General features: G+C 51.6%; 1 protein-coding gene across 1 annotated transcript in view; it reads left to right on the plus strand.

The window, feature by feature from the left end:
- The window catches only part of ZDHHC1 (zinc finger, DHHC-type containing 1), a 24,263-nt gene that overhangs the window by 3,388 nt on the left and 3,906 nt on the right, over nucleotides 1–16,969 (plus strand). The window contains exons 2-12 of the mRNA XM_010851117.1: nucleotides 4,285–4,330; nucleotides 5,739–5,981; nucleotides 10,363–10,538; nucleotides 12,183–12,284; nucleotides 12,677–12,801; nucleotides 12,894–13,052; nucleotides 13,326–13,438; nucleotides 16,217–16,299; nucleotides 16,531–16,624; nucleotides 16,760–16,838; nucleotides 16,950–16,964. Of these exons, the coding sequence (XP_010849419.1) occupies nucleotides 4,322–4,330; nucleotides 5,739–5,981; nucleotides 10,363–10,538; nucleotides 12,183–12,284; nucleotides 12,677–12,801; nucleotides 12,894–13,052; nucleotides 13,326–13,438; nucleotides 16,217–16,299; nucleotides 16,531–16,624; nucleotides 16,760–16,838; nucleotides 16,950–16,964 (1,198 nt within the window). The 5' untranslated portion in view covers nucleotides 4,285–4,321. The remainder of the gene's footprint in view (nucleotides 1–4,284; nucleotides 4,331–5,738; nucleotides 5,982–10,362; nucleotides 10,539–12,182; nucleotides 12,285–12,676; nucleotides 12,802–12,893; nucleotides 13,053–13,325; nucleotides 13,439–16,216; nucleotides 16,300–16,530; nucleotides 16,625–16,759; nucleotides 16,839–16,949; nucleotides 16,965–16,969) is intronic.

The following is a 16,969-nucleotide window of genomic DNA, read 5'->3' on the forward strand; positions in this document are numbered from 1 at the left end:
CACAGCAAGCCAGGCCTCCCTGTCCATCACCAACTCCCGGAGTTCACCCAAACTCATGTCCATTGAGTCGGTGATGCCATCCAACCATCTCATCCTCTGTTGTGCCCTTGTCCTCCTGCCTTCAATCTTTCCCAGCATCAGGGTCTTTTCAAATGAGTCAGCTTTTCACATCAGGTGGCCAAAATATTGGAGTTTCAGCTTCTACTTACCTGTGTATCAAAAGTCATTTCATCTCTCATTTTTGATGTTATGTAGCATTCCATTGTGTGGATGTGCCATATAATTTTTTAATATTGTTTTTTTTGGGCCTTTCTTATTACCAACATGACTGCAATGGATCTCTGTGTACTTTATAAGCATCTGCATAAGATAAATACCTAGAAATGGAATGTCTGGGCCCAAGGGTATATGTTTTCTCAAGTTTGGTGCATGTGTGTGTGTGTGTGTATGTGTGTGCACATGCACGCTAAATCTCTTCAGTCGTGTCTGACTGTTTGCAACCCCGTGGACTGTAGCCCACCGGGCTCCTCTGTCCATGGGGATTCTCCAGGCAAGAATACTGGAGTGGGTTGCCATGCCCTCCTCCAGGGGATCTTCCCAACCCAGGGATTGATCCCGAGTCTCTTATGTCTCCTACATTAGCAGGTGGGTTCTTTACCCCTAGTGACACCTGTGAAGCCCCCTCAAATTTGGTTGACATTACCAAATTGCTTTCCAGCTAATCTTTTTGAAAAATAAAGGAGTGATCTAAAGTGACAGCTTTGTGAAATTCACCTGCCAGATTCCTCAATCTGTGGGCATTATGCAGGGACCAGAAGCAGGCTCTGTCTCCAGCCCTAACCCATTTCCCTTGTTCCACCGTGTTTCTCCCTGTTGGTAACTTAGTTCTCCAGGCCCTCCAAGCCTCCACATTGGCCCTGTCACCTCTCTTCTGATCCCAGCACTCTATCCTTCCAGTTCTGTGGCCTCCGCCAACAAACCCTCTTCAGTAGTGAAGTAGATTCTTTCCTGAAATTCTCAGACATCTTGCAGAAATGCAGGGATGCCTACAGCCTCTCCAGGGCTAGTACTTTCCATCTCAGTCTGGTTCTTTTGACAGCACTATTCATGAATCTCAGAACAGTATTCCTAAATTTTTTTTTTTTTTTTTGGTGGGAGCAGAGGTGGGCAAGAGGTAAGTGAACCTGTCAGGTAACTGTTCTCTAGTTCATAATGAGAACTTGAATGGTAAGCTTTTCTTCACTTAAATTAGGCATGTGAGTTAAAGTAGCCTAACATTTTTCAAATGCGATTTTAGGCTTTTAGCAAGTGAAGGTTAACATAGATTATTGTCATCCCAGCAGTGGCCTTCACCTTGTTGGGACAGGGAGAGACCTGTATAGCCCTTTCAGCCTACCTCAGAAGCCAGGTGAGCCCTGGGTTTACCAGGCCAGCGACTACCTATGGTGGTTAGCACTCCATGGGGCCTCTTTGTTCTTGCCTTCTTTCCGTCTCCACCAACTTAACTCTGTAGTTTGTTCTATGGCAGCTGAAGGTACTTGAAAATCTTTATCAAGGTCCACATACCTGTCATCCCACCAAAGATGCAGTGGGTCATCAGGCAGGCAGTGGGGGAACTTGTGGGCTTCACCCCCACCTCCCACCCATCTCCTCCCAAAGCACTGGGCTGCTGGGCAATTGCCCTCCCTGGGCTAGTCTGCTGTGGTGTCACTTCCCCCAAGTCCATTCTCTTCTTGCTCATGCCCTCCTTCCCACTGTGAATAGAAAGCTTTCTAAAACACCCATCACCTTTATGTCAATTCCCCTGTTTAAATTTTCTGTGACTCACCATGGCTCTTTCAGTAGTACCTAAGCTTACTCACCTGGCCTCCTGTCATCACCTTCTTAAGGAACTGAAGTTGGATCTGCTTTCCTAGCACACAGCAAAACCAATCCGCTGACACCGGGCTGTGGTAAAGGAAAGTACACCATTTATTGCAGGGAGTGAGAGCCAAGAGAGGGAGTGGGAGATATGCCTCAGGTCCACTCCACCGTGGTCTTTGAGTTAGGGTTTTGTTTTATTTTTTAAGGGAAAGAACAAAGAGGCTGGGATTAATCATCATCTTGTGACATTTTTGTGACATGTCTTAATCGTAGTTTCTGGAGTATTCTAGTCTCTGGTTTATGATTTTCTATCCAGGTGGTCCATGGCACAGGGATCTGTTAGTTCATCTTGCACGGGAGAGAAAACCAGAGTTTCTGTGTTGATGATGACATCTATAGTAGCCATTTTAGTACATGTTTTCAGTAATTTTAGTCATATGATTCTGGTTGTTTAGTTTTCAGTTAGCACAAGACTGAAGATACAGGAGACTCAAAAGGGAACAAAGTTTTACATAGATTAATCACAATTTCAGTAAGGAAACTTGATTTTAGGGGGACTTGGTTTCAACCTAGGATCTGACCCTGCACCTTCCCAGGACTCATCTCTCTCTCTCTTTCTGAATCTTGCTCTCTGATCCCAAACCCATCCACTATGTGTCCTGTCATACTAGGCTGCCAAAATACCCATTCACCCACTTCCCTGATATCTGTCTGGGTCTGTCTGGGCCTGCAGAAAGCAGTCCTCTGAGGGCAGGAACCTGGTCTCATATGTGTTTACATCTTTAGTGCACAAGGGGGCTGGGCCAAGACATGAATGCACAAGCTGGCCATGTCTGGGAGCAGGATGACAGGTCTTTTAGTCTGATCTCCTAGGGAAGTGCTGAGAGGAGAAGGACAGCCAGAAAAGTCCCTGGGTCTGATGACAGTGCTTAGTCCCATCCATGCTTAAAGCCCTATCTCCTATTCTCTCCTACCTCAGAGCCCTTTTAATAAATTTTTTTTGGGGTCAAAATCATTTGTGGCCACCAACTCCATAAGGGAAAATGTCATCAGTTAAGAGTGGGTTGGCTCAGACTTTTAATGCAGGTGGCATGCCACCTGGGCAGCTCAGTCTACTCTAGAGTGCTGCCACTTCTGCAGGGGACTTAGACCCAATAGCACCATTCCCCTATCCATGGTCTCATACAAGTGGTACCTCTCTGGGCCAAGGGTACTGGGGTTTGGAATCAGAGCAGTCTCTAAGGTTGTTGGTGGTAGGCTCCTGGCCTCAAATGGTGACGTCTCCTGCCTCAGGCATCAGGGACACAGCAGCACTGGGGGGTGCCCGTGGCCACTGCCAGCCCATTCCAGCAGTGGGGACATGTCAGCCAGCCATGTGCCTCTGCTTCTTTCTTTATAAACTACCTCAAGGTGTAGGGCTATTCAGGAGTGAGGATGGCAAGGAGAAAGTCAGGATTTAGGGGCCCTAATGGATGGGTTCCCTTCAAAGAAGTTGCCCTCTTGGATCACCAGAGAACCTATGTTGGAGCCACAAAGATTTGTCTTCCTGAGCAGAACTGCCCAGCTCAACTGTATTCACTGGGCTTGACCTGATGACCTTTGTTTCCAAAAATCAAGGACAAAGATTTGCTACCTCTGGGGACCTTCCAAATAAAGTGATGCCAGCTTTTTGATCACCTTTGTTATCTTTCATCAAAGCTGAGAAGTTTAGAATGACAACCCAGTGGCTCAGCTGTTACGACAATGTGTTCCTTGGGACTACTGACTTAAGAAAGCAACTTCAACCAACCCCATTACTTTGGGCATAAACCTCATAAAACCTCTTAGGATATCAGATATAGTAGCCTCCTCAGTCTGGAGAGATGAGGATACTCCAGAGGGCTATTTAAGGGTAATCATAATGTCTACCGTTTAGGGAGCATTTATGTGTCAATGTGTGTTACTGATCTGTGTATAGCCCTAGGTGGGCATCTCTACCCCTGTTTTTCAGATGAAGAAACTCAAGCCCTTCAGCTAGTAAGCAAAGAACCAGAAGTTGAACCTAGATCTGTTTCCTCCAAAGCTGGGGTTCTTTTCCCACCTTTCATTGGTTTTTACTGAAGACAAAGCAAATGACCAAAGGATTCCAGTTGAGTCCCTGGGAGAAAACTAGGGTCACTCCATTTAGCTTTGAGATGAGGCTACTCAGAATCTCCAGGTTTGGTTTGTGGGAGGCCCTGGGCCTTGGGTGGTATGAAGGGCAGAGTGGCTGAGTATGAATGTTTGGCAGTTAGGGTAATAGCCATGGGGCGGGAGGAGATGGGGTGGGGTATGGGTGCCTGGTGACTATACAGATTGAAGGCAGGGCAGAACAGGGCAGGAGGCTTTGAGTGGGTCAGGATTTCACATCATTTACTGTGCCCATATTTCCTTTTATTTCAGATGTTTTCAAGTCAGCAAACATTACTGAGCGCCTACTATGTACAAGGTATGTTCTGCATGTTTGGGGGAAGGGATGTGGGGGAACAGAGGTGGATGAATCACAGTACCATTGCTGCCCTTAGGGGAAGCTGGCATAACAGGGGGGCAGACATAGAGATGGCAAAGTGTACCAAACAGCAAAGTGACCTGCCCAATAAAAACTGAGTGCGAAGGCCCCCTGACTCACTTGGAGCATCAAGGAAAGCTTCCTGGATGAAGTGCTCGCAGTGGACTCTGAAGATCAAGTCACATTTTGTTGAGTTGAGAAATGAGGAAGGTGTTATAGGCAGATGTGCTGGTGGGGGAAAGGGTCCTGCCATACCCTTTGTCTTAGTCAGACTTCCTGGCCAAAGGCATGGGCTTCTGAAAGGAGAGTCCAGCTGCCAGGGATTTTGATCTTCCCACCAAGAGCTCCGAGTTGGCCTGTCCACCCAAGTGGGGCACTGCCTACCCAGGCTCTGGTTTCACCTCAGGTTCAGAAGATACTGGGGGTTGGGCTCTTTTTCCTGTAATACTAGGCCCACCTGTCTGCTCTGCATGTATCCTTTGACAACCAGGTCAGCTCTTGGGCTGAGGGATGGTGGGATGGGGCTGGAAGAGTGCTGCCATCTGGTGGTTTGGCTCTGGACAAGGCTTGTCTTTCCCTGAGCTCCCTCAAGTGAGTCAAAAGGCATCAGCTCACCTTTTTGTTCTCACTGCACTAGGCCCAGGTTTACTTAGAGATACATGGTCATTTCCCCTGCTGGAGAGAACCAGTGAGGAATCCTCCCCTCTCTCTTGTGTGCTGTTTTCTCTTCAGCCAAGAAGCTCAGGCAGCTTATCTGAGGCACAGGGGAGATGGTTCAGGGCCCCCCAGTCCTTGAAGAATGTGTATATGTTTGCTAGGACCAGGGGCCAGATCCCTCTCCTGAGTACTCCCACTCCCTATTTCCCTTAGCAGAGCGTATGGGGGCCCTCTCTGAGGGCCCTCATACTTGCATTTGGGCCTCGGGACAGAGGTGACTAATCCTAACAGAATCAGCATGTGTTCTCATCACTCTGGCTCCAGCCTGATATTGTTACCAGATGAGAACATGTCTTATTGGGTTTAATTTTGATGACTGTGGAAACAGAGCACTTTGAGTAACAGGCAGTCACACTGTGTCCTAAATAAACCCTGGACCCTCCTACCTTGTCTTGGCTAAGGCTGGGGCCAGAGCTCGCTCTGGGGCTTTGAGGCCAGCACTCAACTGCCATGCTCCCCTCACTATCAGGCTCCTCATGCTAGGGTCCTGGATCCCCCTGCAGAGTAACTGGGAGAGAGCTTCACATTCCAGCCTGCCCCTCCTGCTGAAAGCTGACTGCAGGCATGGGGCTTTGGGCTCCAGCCTGGGCCTCCTAGGCTAATGCTGTCTCTACTCTTTCTCCCTCTGGAGATGAACATCTGCAACAAGCCCTCTAACAAGACAGCCCCTGAGAAGAATGTGTGGACCGCACCTGCACAGGCCAGCGGACCCTCCCCGGAGCTGCAGGGCCAGCGGTCCCGCCGGAATGGGTGGAGCTGGCCCCCGCACCCACTCCAGATTGTGGCCTGGCTGCTGTACCTCTTCTTTGCTGTGATTGGCTTTGGGGTCCTAGTTCCCCTCCTGCCTCACCACTGGGTGCCTGCTGGCTATGCTGTATCCTTGGGAAAGTATGGGGCTGGTACATGGGAGAGTGCAGACAGTGGATGGAGGGACATGGGCAAAGCCCAAAGCTGGGTTCCAGAGCCTCAGACAGTGCAAATGGGCCCTGTCTCTGCCTCGGGGTCCAGCTGCCTACCTGCTGGCCTCCAACACACATCTGACCCCTCTGCCTGACTGGATGAGGGAAAAGACCTAATGAACCTTGGAGCATTGAAAGCCCCACACAGATGGGAACCTCATCAACTGAGGTACAACAAGAGCAATTATAGATGAGAACCTTAAAGCTCTCTTTAAGCTAATTATATCCAGAGCTCAACGAAGGATGAAAGAGATGTTCCATTTATGAAATACTTTTTCACTTTTTGGAAGGAATCATGGTAGCTTCCTTTACATATTAAGTTCCTGGTATATTTAAAATATGGTTTTATTTACAGGGATGATTATGCCATACCCAGGACTGTTTAGGAGCTCATTGATTTTATAAATCAGACTCTTTTAGGGTAAGGAAAGTTGAATTGACAAAAGGAGGGATAAAGATGCCCTGGAAACTCCTGGGAACTGTGACAAATATGCACTTGCCTGATCTTGGTGATGTGACTGTCCCTGCCCTGGCCATAACCCCCAGGAACAGAGGATTAAGGTGCAGCAGGTGGCTCTGTGCCCCAGTCCAGAGGGTGCCCATGAGAATGTGCCCTGGTATGTATGCTTCGTGGAGATGATTCCTTGGGCCTCTGGGAGAAGGTAGCCTAGGGTGAGCTAAAGGAGTTAACAGGGATAAATTTGAAAGTCTCAGGCATAGAGTTAGCACCCTTCACCTCAGGCCTTGCAGGGCTGCACAAGGCTGAACAGCTTCTGCCAACTGCACATCTCAGCCTCCTCTGTCTGACAGGAAGAATCCTGCCTGCTTCCCAGGCAGGGGATGAGGGAGCACACCAGATGTGTGTGTGAGCACCAGAATGTATGAGCCATGAATGTGAGCATGCTCTCTTGGGAAACCATAGAGCCCTTGGCTGGTAGGTGACAAGGGCAGGTGAGTGGAGAAAGACTCTAGAGAAGGTTGTTGGTCTCAGATGCCAGCAGTGTCACAAGGGGACTTCCTGGTTCACTGGGACCCAGGACCTAGTCCTCAACTCTGAAAACTAGACTTTCTCTGAGGTAACCCACAGGGCTTATTCAGTACTGTTAAGTAGAATGCTTCATGGGACATTCCTCCCATGACCTGGAATGGGTACACCACTTACTCAAGACTACTGGGTTTCTGCCATCAAGGTACCTGATTAATAACCACATGGTTTGGAGTGAGTAGAATTAGAGCAAATAATAGTAAACATGAGTAACTAGAATTTATTGAGCACCTATATGTGCCAGGCACTGTACCAACCCTGTACATGGATGATCTCATTCAATCCTCATAATAATCTGTAAGGAAGGCGTTCCCCTGACTTTAATTAAAAAAAAAAAAGAAAATGGGGCTTAGAGAGATTAAATGACTTCTTGAGGTCGCATCACTGGTATCCAGTGAGGCCAGGACTGCCCAGGCAGCCTGACTCGGAGGCAAGTGGGATGGTTTGAGGGTTTTGTCTTCTCCATATTTACTGCTTTGGGCAATGCTGGAGGCTCACAGAACCACCTGGTTTGCACTCTCATTTCTTGGCCTGAATGGTTCTGTCTTTCCATCAAAGCTACCTTCCTTCTGCAGGCTCCCTTAGGGCCCCTGAAGAATGAAGTAGGGTAATTGTGTGTACCAAGCACTCACTTTGTGCCTAGAACTGGCCTGGGCCCTGGGGTTGCAAGGATGAGAACACAGGGCCCCAGTTCTCGGTGCTCAGCTTCCAACTGGAGGAAAGCCTAGTAGTGTGGAGATCATCACTTGGTAAGTAAGAGGGCAGGGACTCATTCAGCAGAATGTGGGTGCAGGAGGAGGGCCATGTAGACCAACATCACTGGGGGCCCAAATGCGCTCCTATTGCCCTCAGTTCCCTGCCTTCCTTCCTCCTGACCTCGCTCAGTATTCTTGGCTCCACCCTCTCCCTTCATCATCTATATCCAGTCAGTCATCAGGTCCTGTTGATTTTGCCTCCTAAAAGGTATTGTATTTGCCCTCTTTTCTCCCCACTGCCAGCTGCCTCTCTTACCTAGATGACCATTTCGTCTCCAAACAGGTCTCCCTGCACATGCTCTCACTCCAGCCAGTCTCTCTCTCTCTGTAGCCAGAGTGCCCTTTCAAAAAACAAAAATGATAAAGTTACTAATACCCTCTAATGGCTTCTTCCTGCCATAACGTTTAAGATCCTCAAGGCTCTCCACATTCTGGACTCTGCCCATTTCCCCATCATCTTCTTATTTTATTTCCTCTGTTGTTCTCTGTTGTGACAACACTGGTCTCTGGGGAAGCCCTTAGCTCCTCTCTCCACCCCAATACCCAGCTAAGTTAGAAGTCAAGAACTAGCAGTCCATGGGCCAGTTTGGCCTATAGATTTTTTTTAATTGAGTGATAATGAACACACTAAATAGACATATCTGAAGGGCTTCTTCAGCAGGTACATTTTAAAAATTACTTATTTCCTTGTCAGCATTTTAAAATTTTAAAAATTAAAAAAATGAGATGCCTCATATATCCAGATACAAACCCAGATTTCTGGTTTTGAAAAGCCAGAATTTGGTGACCTAGGCTCTCTTTCTGGCATGGCACCAACGAGTTGAGCTGGAACCACACATCAGCCACCCTGTTATTTGGGGCTTTGCTTGTTCCCAGCACCCAGCCTGGCCCCCTTTCCTCTTTATATTTCCTGCTGGTTCCTGTGCCACTCCAAGTATCAGCTGACATAATACTTCCTCAGGGAAGATTTCCATATCCCTTTCGACTAGATGAGGTCACCCAGTTACAAACTCACATAGTCCCATGAACTTTCTTTATCACAATCAACCTACTCTTCGATTAACATCTGTGTTTCCTGCAAGACTGTGGGCTCCTTGGGGATAGGGACCAAGTCTGTTTGTTCCTGCCATATGCCTTAGTGCCTGATGTAGAGAAAGACCTCAGTAAATAGTTGAATGAATGAACCAGGGGGTGGGGGGTAGGAGAAGTGTTGAAGCAGGCAGGAAACTAAATGTTTTCCCACATTCAGTGTGTCTGAAAAGAGGTTGGAATGGTGAGGAGTAGTGGTTGGTAATACCAAGAGGTTTGAGAGGAGCCAGAATGAAAGCGGCCATGAGCATTGAACCTGAAGAGAAAACTTTAGCTTGAGAGCCATTGAAAGCCACTGCAGGAGTTTAAGCAGTCAAGGCCTTAAGTTTAAGCTTTTCAGAGCTCACTTTAGGACCAAGTGAAGAGTACACTCAAGGGGACCCAGACAGGAGGAGCAGAGTCCAGAGACTATGGAATAGTCCAAGCAAGAGGTGAAGGCCTGATCCAGAGCCAGGGTTGTAGGGATAGAGAGGTTGTGGTGGGCCACAGGATTGTCTCTGTCAGCTCTGGTACAGCATGTTAGGGTGGAGCCTGGCTCCTGCAGACGTGTAAGAAAATTTGGCTGCTGGGAGGAGGAAGAAAAAAGGAGGTTGGACAGCTGATGGATGGAGGATAAATGATGGAGAGATATCTGACTGGCTAGCAAAAGGACAGATGGATGGATGAATAACTAGATGGAGAGTGGATGGCTGACTGGGTGGAATCTATTTGTAAAATTTTATTATACATTCACTTTGCAGTAAGTTGTCAGCATACTTGTGCCCAGCCTTTGGTCCAGTTGCTGAGTAGATAGATCCTGGAAGATCTGTGTTTCAGGAGTTAGCCATGTGCCCACTGGCCAGCCCTTAAACATGTCAGGCCATCCCAGACATTCAGCCCCAGGATTCTGAGTACCTGAACTTAGGGAGGCAGTGGGTCTGTGAGGCTCCATCTGCAAGTGACTCTCCAGCTGGCCTGGCTTCTGGGAGGGGATGTTTGCATCCTTCTCAGAAGCAAGATAAATGAGCTTAGAATTTGTATTTTGGGTCCTTCAACCTTAGAGGATGATCTCTTTTAGTCTTATTTCACCATTCAGAATCTGAAACCAGGTCAGATTCTGAGGTAAGACCAGCCAGGGTCTGCACCACGTCTGGGGCAGTGAGGCCAGGGCCCTGTAGTTGGTCTCCTCAACAGCAGCAGTGCTGGTTTGTGAGCTCCATTACAGGATAGCCCCTCTGTTCTTCCATCTAGGGCACGGGTATGCTAGAGGTGTCTGACAAGGAGGCTCTTGGGTAGCAAGGAGGTAGCACAGGCAGAGTCTCTGCACTGGGGAATTGCATATAGGTAGAGAACAGTTCTTTGGCCACAGGAAGCAGGGGTGGGCTCTCAGCCAGCAGTGTGGAGTGAGTCTTTAACCTGTTGGGCCAGTGCATGGGTGCCGTCTTTGCTGGTCATCTCGTGGTGCACCTGACTGCTGTTTCCATCGATCCAGCAGATGCCAATGTGCGGGACAAGAGCTATGCAGGGCCTCTGCCCATCTTCAACCGCAGCCAACATGCACACGTCATTGAAGACCTACACTGCAACTTGTGCGACGTGGATGTGTGAGTGCATGTGGATTGGGTGTGTGTGGCCAATGAGTGCGCCTGGGGAACTGCCAGCGGGAGCTCAAGGCAGACAGGGGCATGCCCAGGCTTTACAGTCGTCCTGAAGCCTCAGAACCCTTGTATTTCACACAGTCAAGAATCTTGGTGGAGTGACAGAGAACTGGGTGAAGGAGAAGGTGAGGAGAAGGTGCCTGGAAGCAGAAGATGAGGAATAGCATTTCCATCAGTTAAAGTAGGAAACATTTGGCACTGCTACAAACATTGCTATTGACTAACTCTGCCAGTAACCACCCCTTTCTCTCACTAGCATCCCCAGGTATGGGCAGGGAGGGGAACTAACAGAAGCTAACACCCAAGTACTTATCATGTGCTAAGTGCTTTTGAACAACCACCCCGCAGGGTGGGTAACATCTTTCTCACTTCACAGAAGAGGAAGAATCCAGTGTTCCGAAAGGCTGAGGTTGATCATATGGCTCTTGGGCAGCAGAGCCAGATTCATAACCCAGCCTGCCTGGAGCTGGAGCCAATATACTGTTATCCTTGTTTATGCACAACTCTGAGGCCCAGAGAAGCCAAGTGACTTAATTCAGGTCACATTGAGGGGTTAGAATGTACAGAGCCCAAACCCTTTGGCTGGTCCAGACTGCCTCCCTAGGCCCTTCCCTGGAGCATCCCAGTCTCTCAGCCTTAAGAAGGGGATCTGGAATTGGGTATGGTTCAAGGCTAGCTCCCCCCACCCCCCACCAACTTTTAATATTAAGACCCAGGAAGTTTGTTGAAGGGGCTCTGTCCGTAGGACAGAGAAAGAGTCAGTGGCGTTAAGACACCGAGGACTTTGGCATCAATCCTTTTCTTCACTAGACATCAGTCGGTGTCCTGTTCCTCAGTGGATGCTCTGGCAGTTGCTGCCTGTTCCAGGGCTCCATTCTGTTCTGCGAAAGGGGACTGAAACTTATCCTTCCACTCTCCTTTGGGCTTTCCTTGTTCCTCCCTGGGGCAGGGAGATTCACTTGCATCCCTAACTTGGCCTCCCTTCATCTTTACCCCTGTGGTGAACTGCTTGCTGCTCACCCAGATGTCTGCCTGCCCTGCTCCCTTTGGCTCCTTTGGCTTATCCCAGATAGACTGGAGTTTTCTGGAAGAATGCCAGAAAAATTCCCACAGTCTGGCAGAGAAGCAGAGACTCAAAAAAATGGTGATGTCAGGAAGAGCAATGCAAGCCCTGGATCCAGCAGCCTTGCTCTCTTCTGCTACCTGGCCCCATACCTGCACTCTCTCCTGACTGGGCAAAGGGGGTCCTTGCTTGGAAAGGAACCTCCATTTTCATTTCACACCACCATCACCCATATGCATAGTTCCAGAGGGGGACAATATAACGCTGTCTCCTCCTCTCACCCCTGGGTACACCTCCCTTCCCGCCCGCGCCTCCCCACCTCTTCAGAAGCACTGTCTCCTCTAGGTGTCCCGCCCCACCGTGCCCGTCACCAGAGGGCGCGCGCGCTCCCTGTAGACGCGCTCTGCTCTCCGCTTAGGCGCGGGTGAGTGACCCGCTCCAGGCACAGAACCGGCAACCCCCAGGCCAGGATGGTCAACAAAGGGTGGGGTAAGCCCGCGATCGCTCTGTGCCCCCTCCCACCGCAGGAGTGCTCGTTCCAAGCACTGCAGCGCCTGCAACAAATGCGTGTGCGGCTTTGACCACCACTGCAAGTGGCTCAACAACTGTGTGGGCGAGAGGAACTACTGGTGAGAGCCAGATCCGGGCCACAGGGGTACCTGGGGATGCGTGTTGAAGTGTGTGAACCAGGGCCCTTGAACTTTCATATGGGGCCAGGAGAGGATGGGAGGTACTTGGAGAACCTGTGTGCTGGTCTGAGGGTGAGGCTCTCCATGGCTTACACCTGACAGGGCTGAGGGTAGGTTTGGAATCTTTCTCCTCCTGGCCCAGGGAAAGGTGGAGAGCCTATTGGGGGTGGCTGCCTATCTCCACCTTTGCCCTAAGCCTTCGGCTTCCTGAGGAGTTAGGGCTGTGGGGTCAGAAGCCCAGCTCCCCCTCCCAACCACTGGCCCTTCTGAGCTCTGGGCCCTTGCCCAGCTGGAGCACCTGGGTGCTGACAGCTGCCCATGGCTGGGCCCAGGCTCTTTCTACACAGTGTGGCATCTGCCTTACTGGGCGTCCTGCTCCTCGTGCTGGTGGCCACTTATGTCTTTGTGGAGTTCTTTGTCAACCCCATGCGGCTGCGTACCAACCGCCACTTTGAAGGTCAGTCTGGGTTCCAGGCCCACTCCCACCCCCTAGCCTGTCTGGTCACTTGTCACAGCCCTGGCTGAGCACAGTCTGCTCATGCCTTGCAGTCCTGAAGAATCACACAGATGTGTGGTTCGTGTTCCTGCCTGCTGCCCCTGTGGAGACGCAGGCTCCTGCCATCCTGGCTCTGGCTGCCCTACTCATCCTTCTGGGCCTGCTCTCCACAGCCCTGCTCGGCCACCTGCTCTGCTTCCACATTTATCTCAGTAAGTGCCACCCCGGCCCACATACACAGCCACACCTTCCTTGCAGGGGATGGGGTCCCTAAGCTGGAGGAAGTTACCCAGTTTGGGCTGTGGAGCCCTGAAACTATGCCCCTTCCTAGTGCTGGCTCTCTAATGGTGACTCGTCTCACTCTGTGGCTTAGTGGATATGGACACAATGGGTTTTAGCCTGCAGCTGGGTACCCTCCCTCACCTTCTGAAGCCCAGGTTCACCTTCCTTTTCCATTACACTGAGCCCTATCTTCACCCCCTCAGTGTGGCACAAGCTCACCACCTATGAGTACATTGTGCAGCATCGTCCACCACAGGAGGCAAAGGGGGCCCACAGGGAGCTCGAGTCATGTCCCCCGAAGATGCGGCCCATTCAGGTATAGAAGTGTCCCAGAATGCTGAGGGAGTGGGAGAAGGGGTGTGGGAGGGGTGATGGGCTACGCAGCAAGTAGTCAATGATAAGACAGGGCAAAGGGAAGCAGGCCTGGAATAGCAGCTGGGGTAGTGGGTGCTGGAGGCAGCAGGGGCGAGGGCAAGTGTGTACTAAGCATGTGCCTGCTTGTTCAAGTGTGGGCACAGCCAGAGGGAGCCCTGCATTTCCCTGACCCCAGGGGAAAGGCTTGGAGCATGCACTGGAGAGCGCAGAAAGCGGGAGCCTGGAAGTGGGCAGGGTGGGGCTGAAGGAGGAGAGAGGGCTGGACCAAGGACTGGTTCACCAGGATGGAGCCATCAGTTCTCTCCACCTGTGACCCTGAGCCTTTATACCCATTACCCTATTCAAATCTTGAAACAGCCCATGAGGCAAGTCATGCTACTATCTCCATGTTGCAGATTAACAAATTGAGGCCAAGAAAGATTTAAAAAGCTGGGTCTAGGAAGAGTTAAGGTCTCCACACTCTGAAGCAGGAATCCTCCAGCCCAGGCTCGGGGCCTGGCCAGCCCAGCTGCTAATCAGCCTATCCCCATTCCCATGCCCCTTGGCTTCCTGAGGTCAACAGCTGGGGGTGGGGTGGGCCTGTCCTTGGAGCCCCCAGGGACTGGGAAGGCAGGGGGCCCAGGCAGGCCTTGTTGGGAAGGCTGAGTTCTGGATCCAAAGTCCTCATGGCAACTGGACACAAACACAGGCTAGTGGGTGGACTGAGGAAGGATTTGGGACCCCACCTCTCCTCTCCTCATTGCCACGGGGTGGGCCAGGCTGCCAGGTCTGGGAAGGCCTGGGGGAGTGATGGCTGTTAGTGGAGAAACCTCCCCCCAACCCCTGCTACACTGCTGAGTACCTGCCCTAGTGCTGGGCCCTGAACCCATCCATGTAAGCACAGTGGCAGCCATCCTGGGAGTGGGCATCACCCCACTTCACAGAAGAGACAAGCTCAGAGAGGTAGGCAGGAGACTTCAAGCTTCACAGCAGTGCCCATTTGGGCTGGCCTTGGGATCCCCAAACTCAAAGGCTCAGGGCCTTGGCTCTGCAGTTACTGCCTGCTTAGGCTTTGAGGCTAGATGTGCCAGCAGCCAGGGCACTTAATATCATCTGAAAATGACCTGAGGGAGACCTTCCCAGAGGGAGCAGGGTGGAGAGCTGAGGTGGAAAGGTGCCATGTATTATACCACTCAGGAATGGGCATGTTTTGAAGGTCTCAAGGAGGATTGTAGGGACAGCTGTGAGGAGGGGAGTTTGAATGGGGACACCCTGGTGGCACCTTCAAACCTCCCCAGATGGCTAGGGCCTGGCTCCTGTCCCACTGTGACCCATCAGGCTTATGGGACGATCCTCTACAACTGCTGCTCTCAGTCCTCTGCTTCTGGACTCCAGGAGCACCAGGGTAGGCTTTGCCTCCTCTCTCCTGGGCCCTGGAGGGGTACTAAGTCCACACTGGTGCAGAGGAAATGTGTGGGGAAAGGATTACCTTGATGTCCCAGTCCTTGTGCTGGGCTTTGACCCTTTCCTCTTTCCCAAGGCTCCTCTTCTCAGGCTGGCACCCCCACAGTCCTCTCCAAAGGGCCAGCCTGAGCAGATGTTGCACGCAGGGCTTGCCTGGGGCCTCCTTCTCCGCATCTGTGTAGCCAACCCAGGACTGGCTGGGCTCGTCCCCCAGACCTGCTAGGGCTGTCCTGCAGGCAGCCTCCCCACCCCCACCCTGAGCAGGAATGCGGGAGGGGCCCCACTCTGGAGCCGTTGCCCCCAAACATAGGCTTGTTTTAGAGACGGCGTTGCTGTTATAGTGTCTTCTCTGCATTAGTCAGGACCGCTGGGGCTCCATGGAAACAACTGTCGAGCCAGTGACAGCTGTCCGGTGCCCTGCCCCCTCCACTAGGTTCCCATCTCTGGCCATTTCTCTGGCTTTTGTTTCCTCACCTGCAGTCCTCTCGGGCGTGGCAGGGGCGCATGCTGCGTGCTAGGGTGCAAGCCCAGGCCACTCCTGCTACCTCCCAGCCTTACTTTCAGGCGTTGGGTCGGCTGCTCCAACGGTCACTGCGAGGATCAGCAACTAAACAAGACAGAGAACTCACCCATAAGCCTGGTCCCAGGTGGGACCGCGGCGCTGTTTTTCCCACCACTTATTGCCTTCCCTTTACCAACAGAAGTTGGGGAGACCACTCATCCCCCCAATTCCCTCCAGCAGCTGAGATTGTGTCTGGTACTCTGAGGACTCAGCTTTCAGGGAGCCATGGATCCCTGCATGTAGCCTTGCAGCCGCAGGTGCACACGCGAGTGTGTGAAGTGCCAGGTTTCCCAACCAGGGAAAAAAGTTGGTTTAAAGACTGAAGAGCTAGAAGGAGCCAGGAGCTAGAAGGAGCCAGGAGCAAGAGGAGGCCTCTCTGAGTCCCTCTTTGCCCCGCCCCAACTTGGCCAGAACAGCTCTAGACTGGGTACATTGGACCCATGAGGCTGGAGGCTTCCCGGAGGAGGTGGAATTTGAAGTGAGGAAAACAGTGGGGATGGGGTAAGGTACAAACACAGGTGTTTTAAGCCTCATTCTGCATTGGGGTTTTCCCAGCATAACTGGGAAGCCTAGAGAACAGCCATAGACCTCTTTGCCCACACCTCCCAGAGAGAACAGTAAGGGGGTGTGTCCTAGACAGAGTGGGCCTAAGGACCCAGGAGGCCCTGGACCCATACCTAGCCTCCCAGCCTCCCTCACCTCCACCTTCCCCAGGAGATGGAGCTCTACATGCGGACCTTCAGCCATGTGCGCCCAGAGCCCCCTGGCCAGGCCAGGCCTGCCGCAGTGAATGCCAAGTGAGTGCAACTTGGGCAGGGCCACCTCACATCTCCCATTGGCGTGGCAATGAGGTGGGAGAAAGGAGTTAGGCCAAAGCCAAGGCATGGGTCTTGGTCCAGCCCAATGTGGCCTTGGACAGATCAATGCCTCCTTCCAGCTAGGAAGGGAGGCTTATTTTAGAACCTCCAACAGGGTGGTATTTGAAGGAACAGCAGCATCAAGCACTTACCCTCGCACTTCCCCTTCAGTCCCTCCCGATTCCTTGCTACCCGCGGCCAAGTGGAGCCTCCACCGCCCTCCTCCCCAGAGACTCTCGCTCTGCCCCCCCGGATACAACCCCAGGTATGGGGGACTGTGCTGGGCTCCTGCCCAGGTGGAAGGGGATGGGAAAGAAGTCTACCCCTCTCCATTCCTCCGCGTCTTTTGGCGAGGTGAGGTCTGGGGAAGGGTTATTCAGGCTTCCCTCTGTCTCTGCAGAAAAAGAGGAAGCGGCGCATGTATAAGGTACCGACCTCTGGGACCTTGAACAGAGAGCCCCAGTTGCCCAGGCTGCCGGGTGAGCGCCCCTTCCTGACCGGAATCTGCTTGGGGAGCTCCGAGGGAGGGAAAGGTAGGGCCCTTAGTGAGTAGCAGCTCCTAGTCTTAACGTTCTCTTCCAACCCCATAGGGCCCCGGACCCCCGGCCGC

Source organism: Bison bison, unplaced genomic scaffold, assembly GCF_000754665.1.
Source record: "Bison bison bison isolate TAMUID 2011002044 unplaced genomic scaffold, Bison_UMD1.0 scf7180017864297, whole genome shotgun sequence".
In the NCBI taxonomy this organism is placed as follows: Eukaryota; Metazoa; Chordata; class Mammalia; order Artiodactyla; family Bovidae; genus Bison; species Bison bison.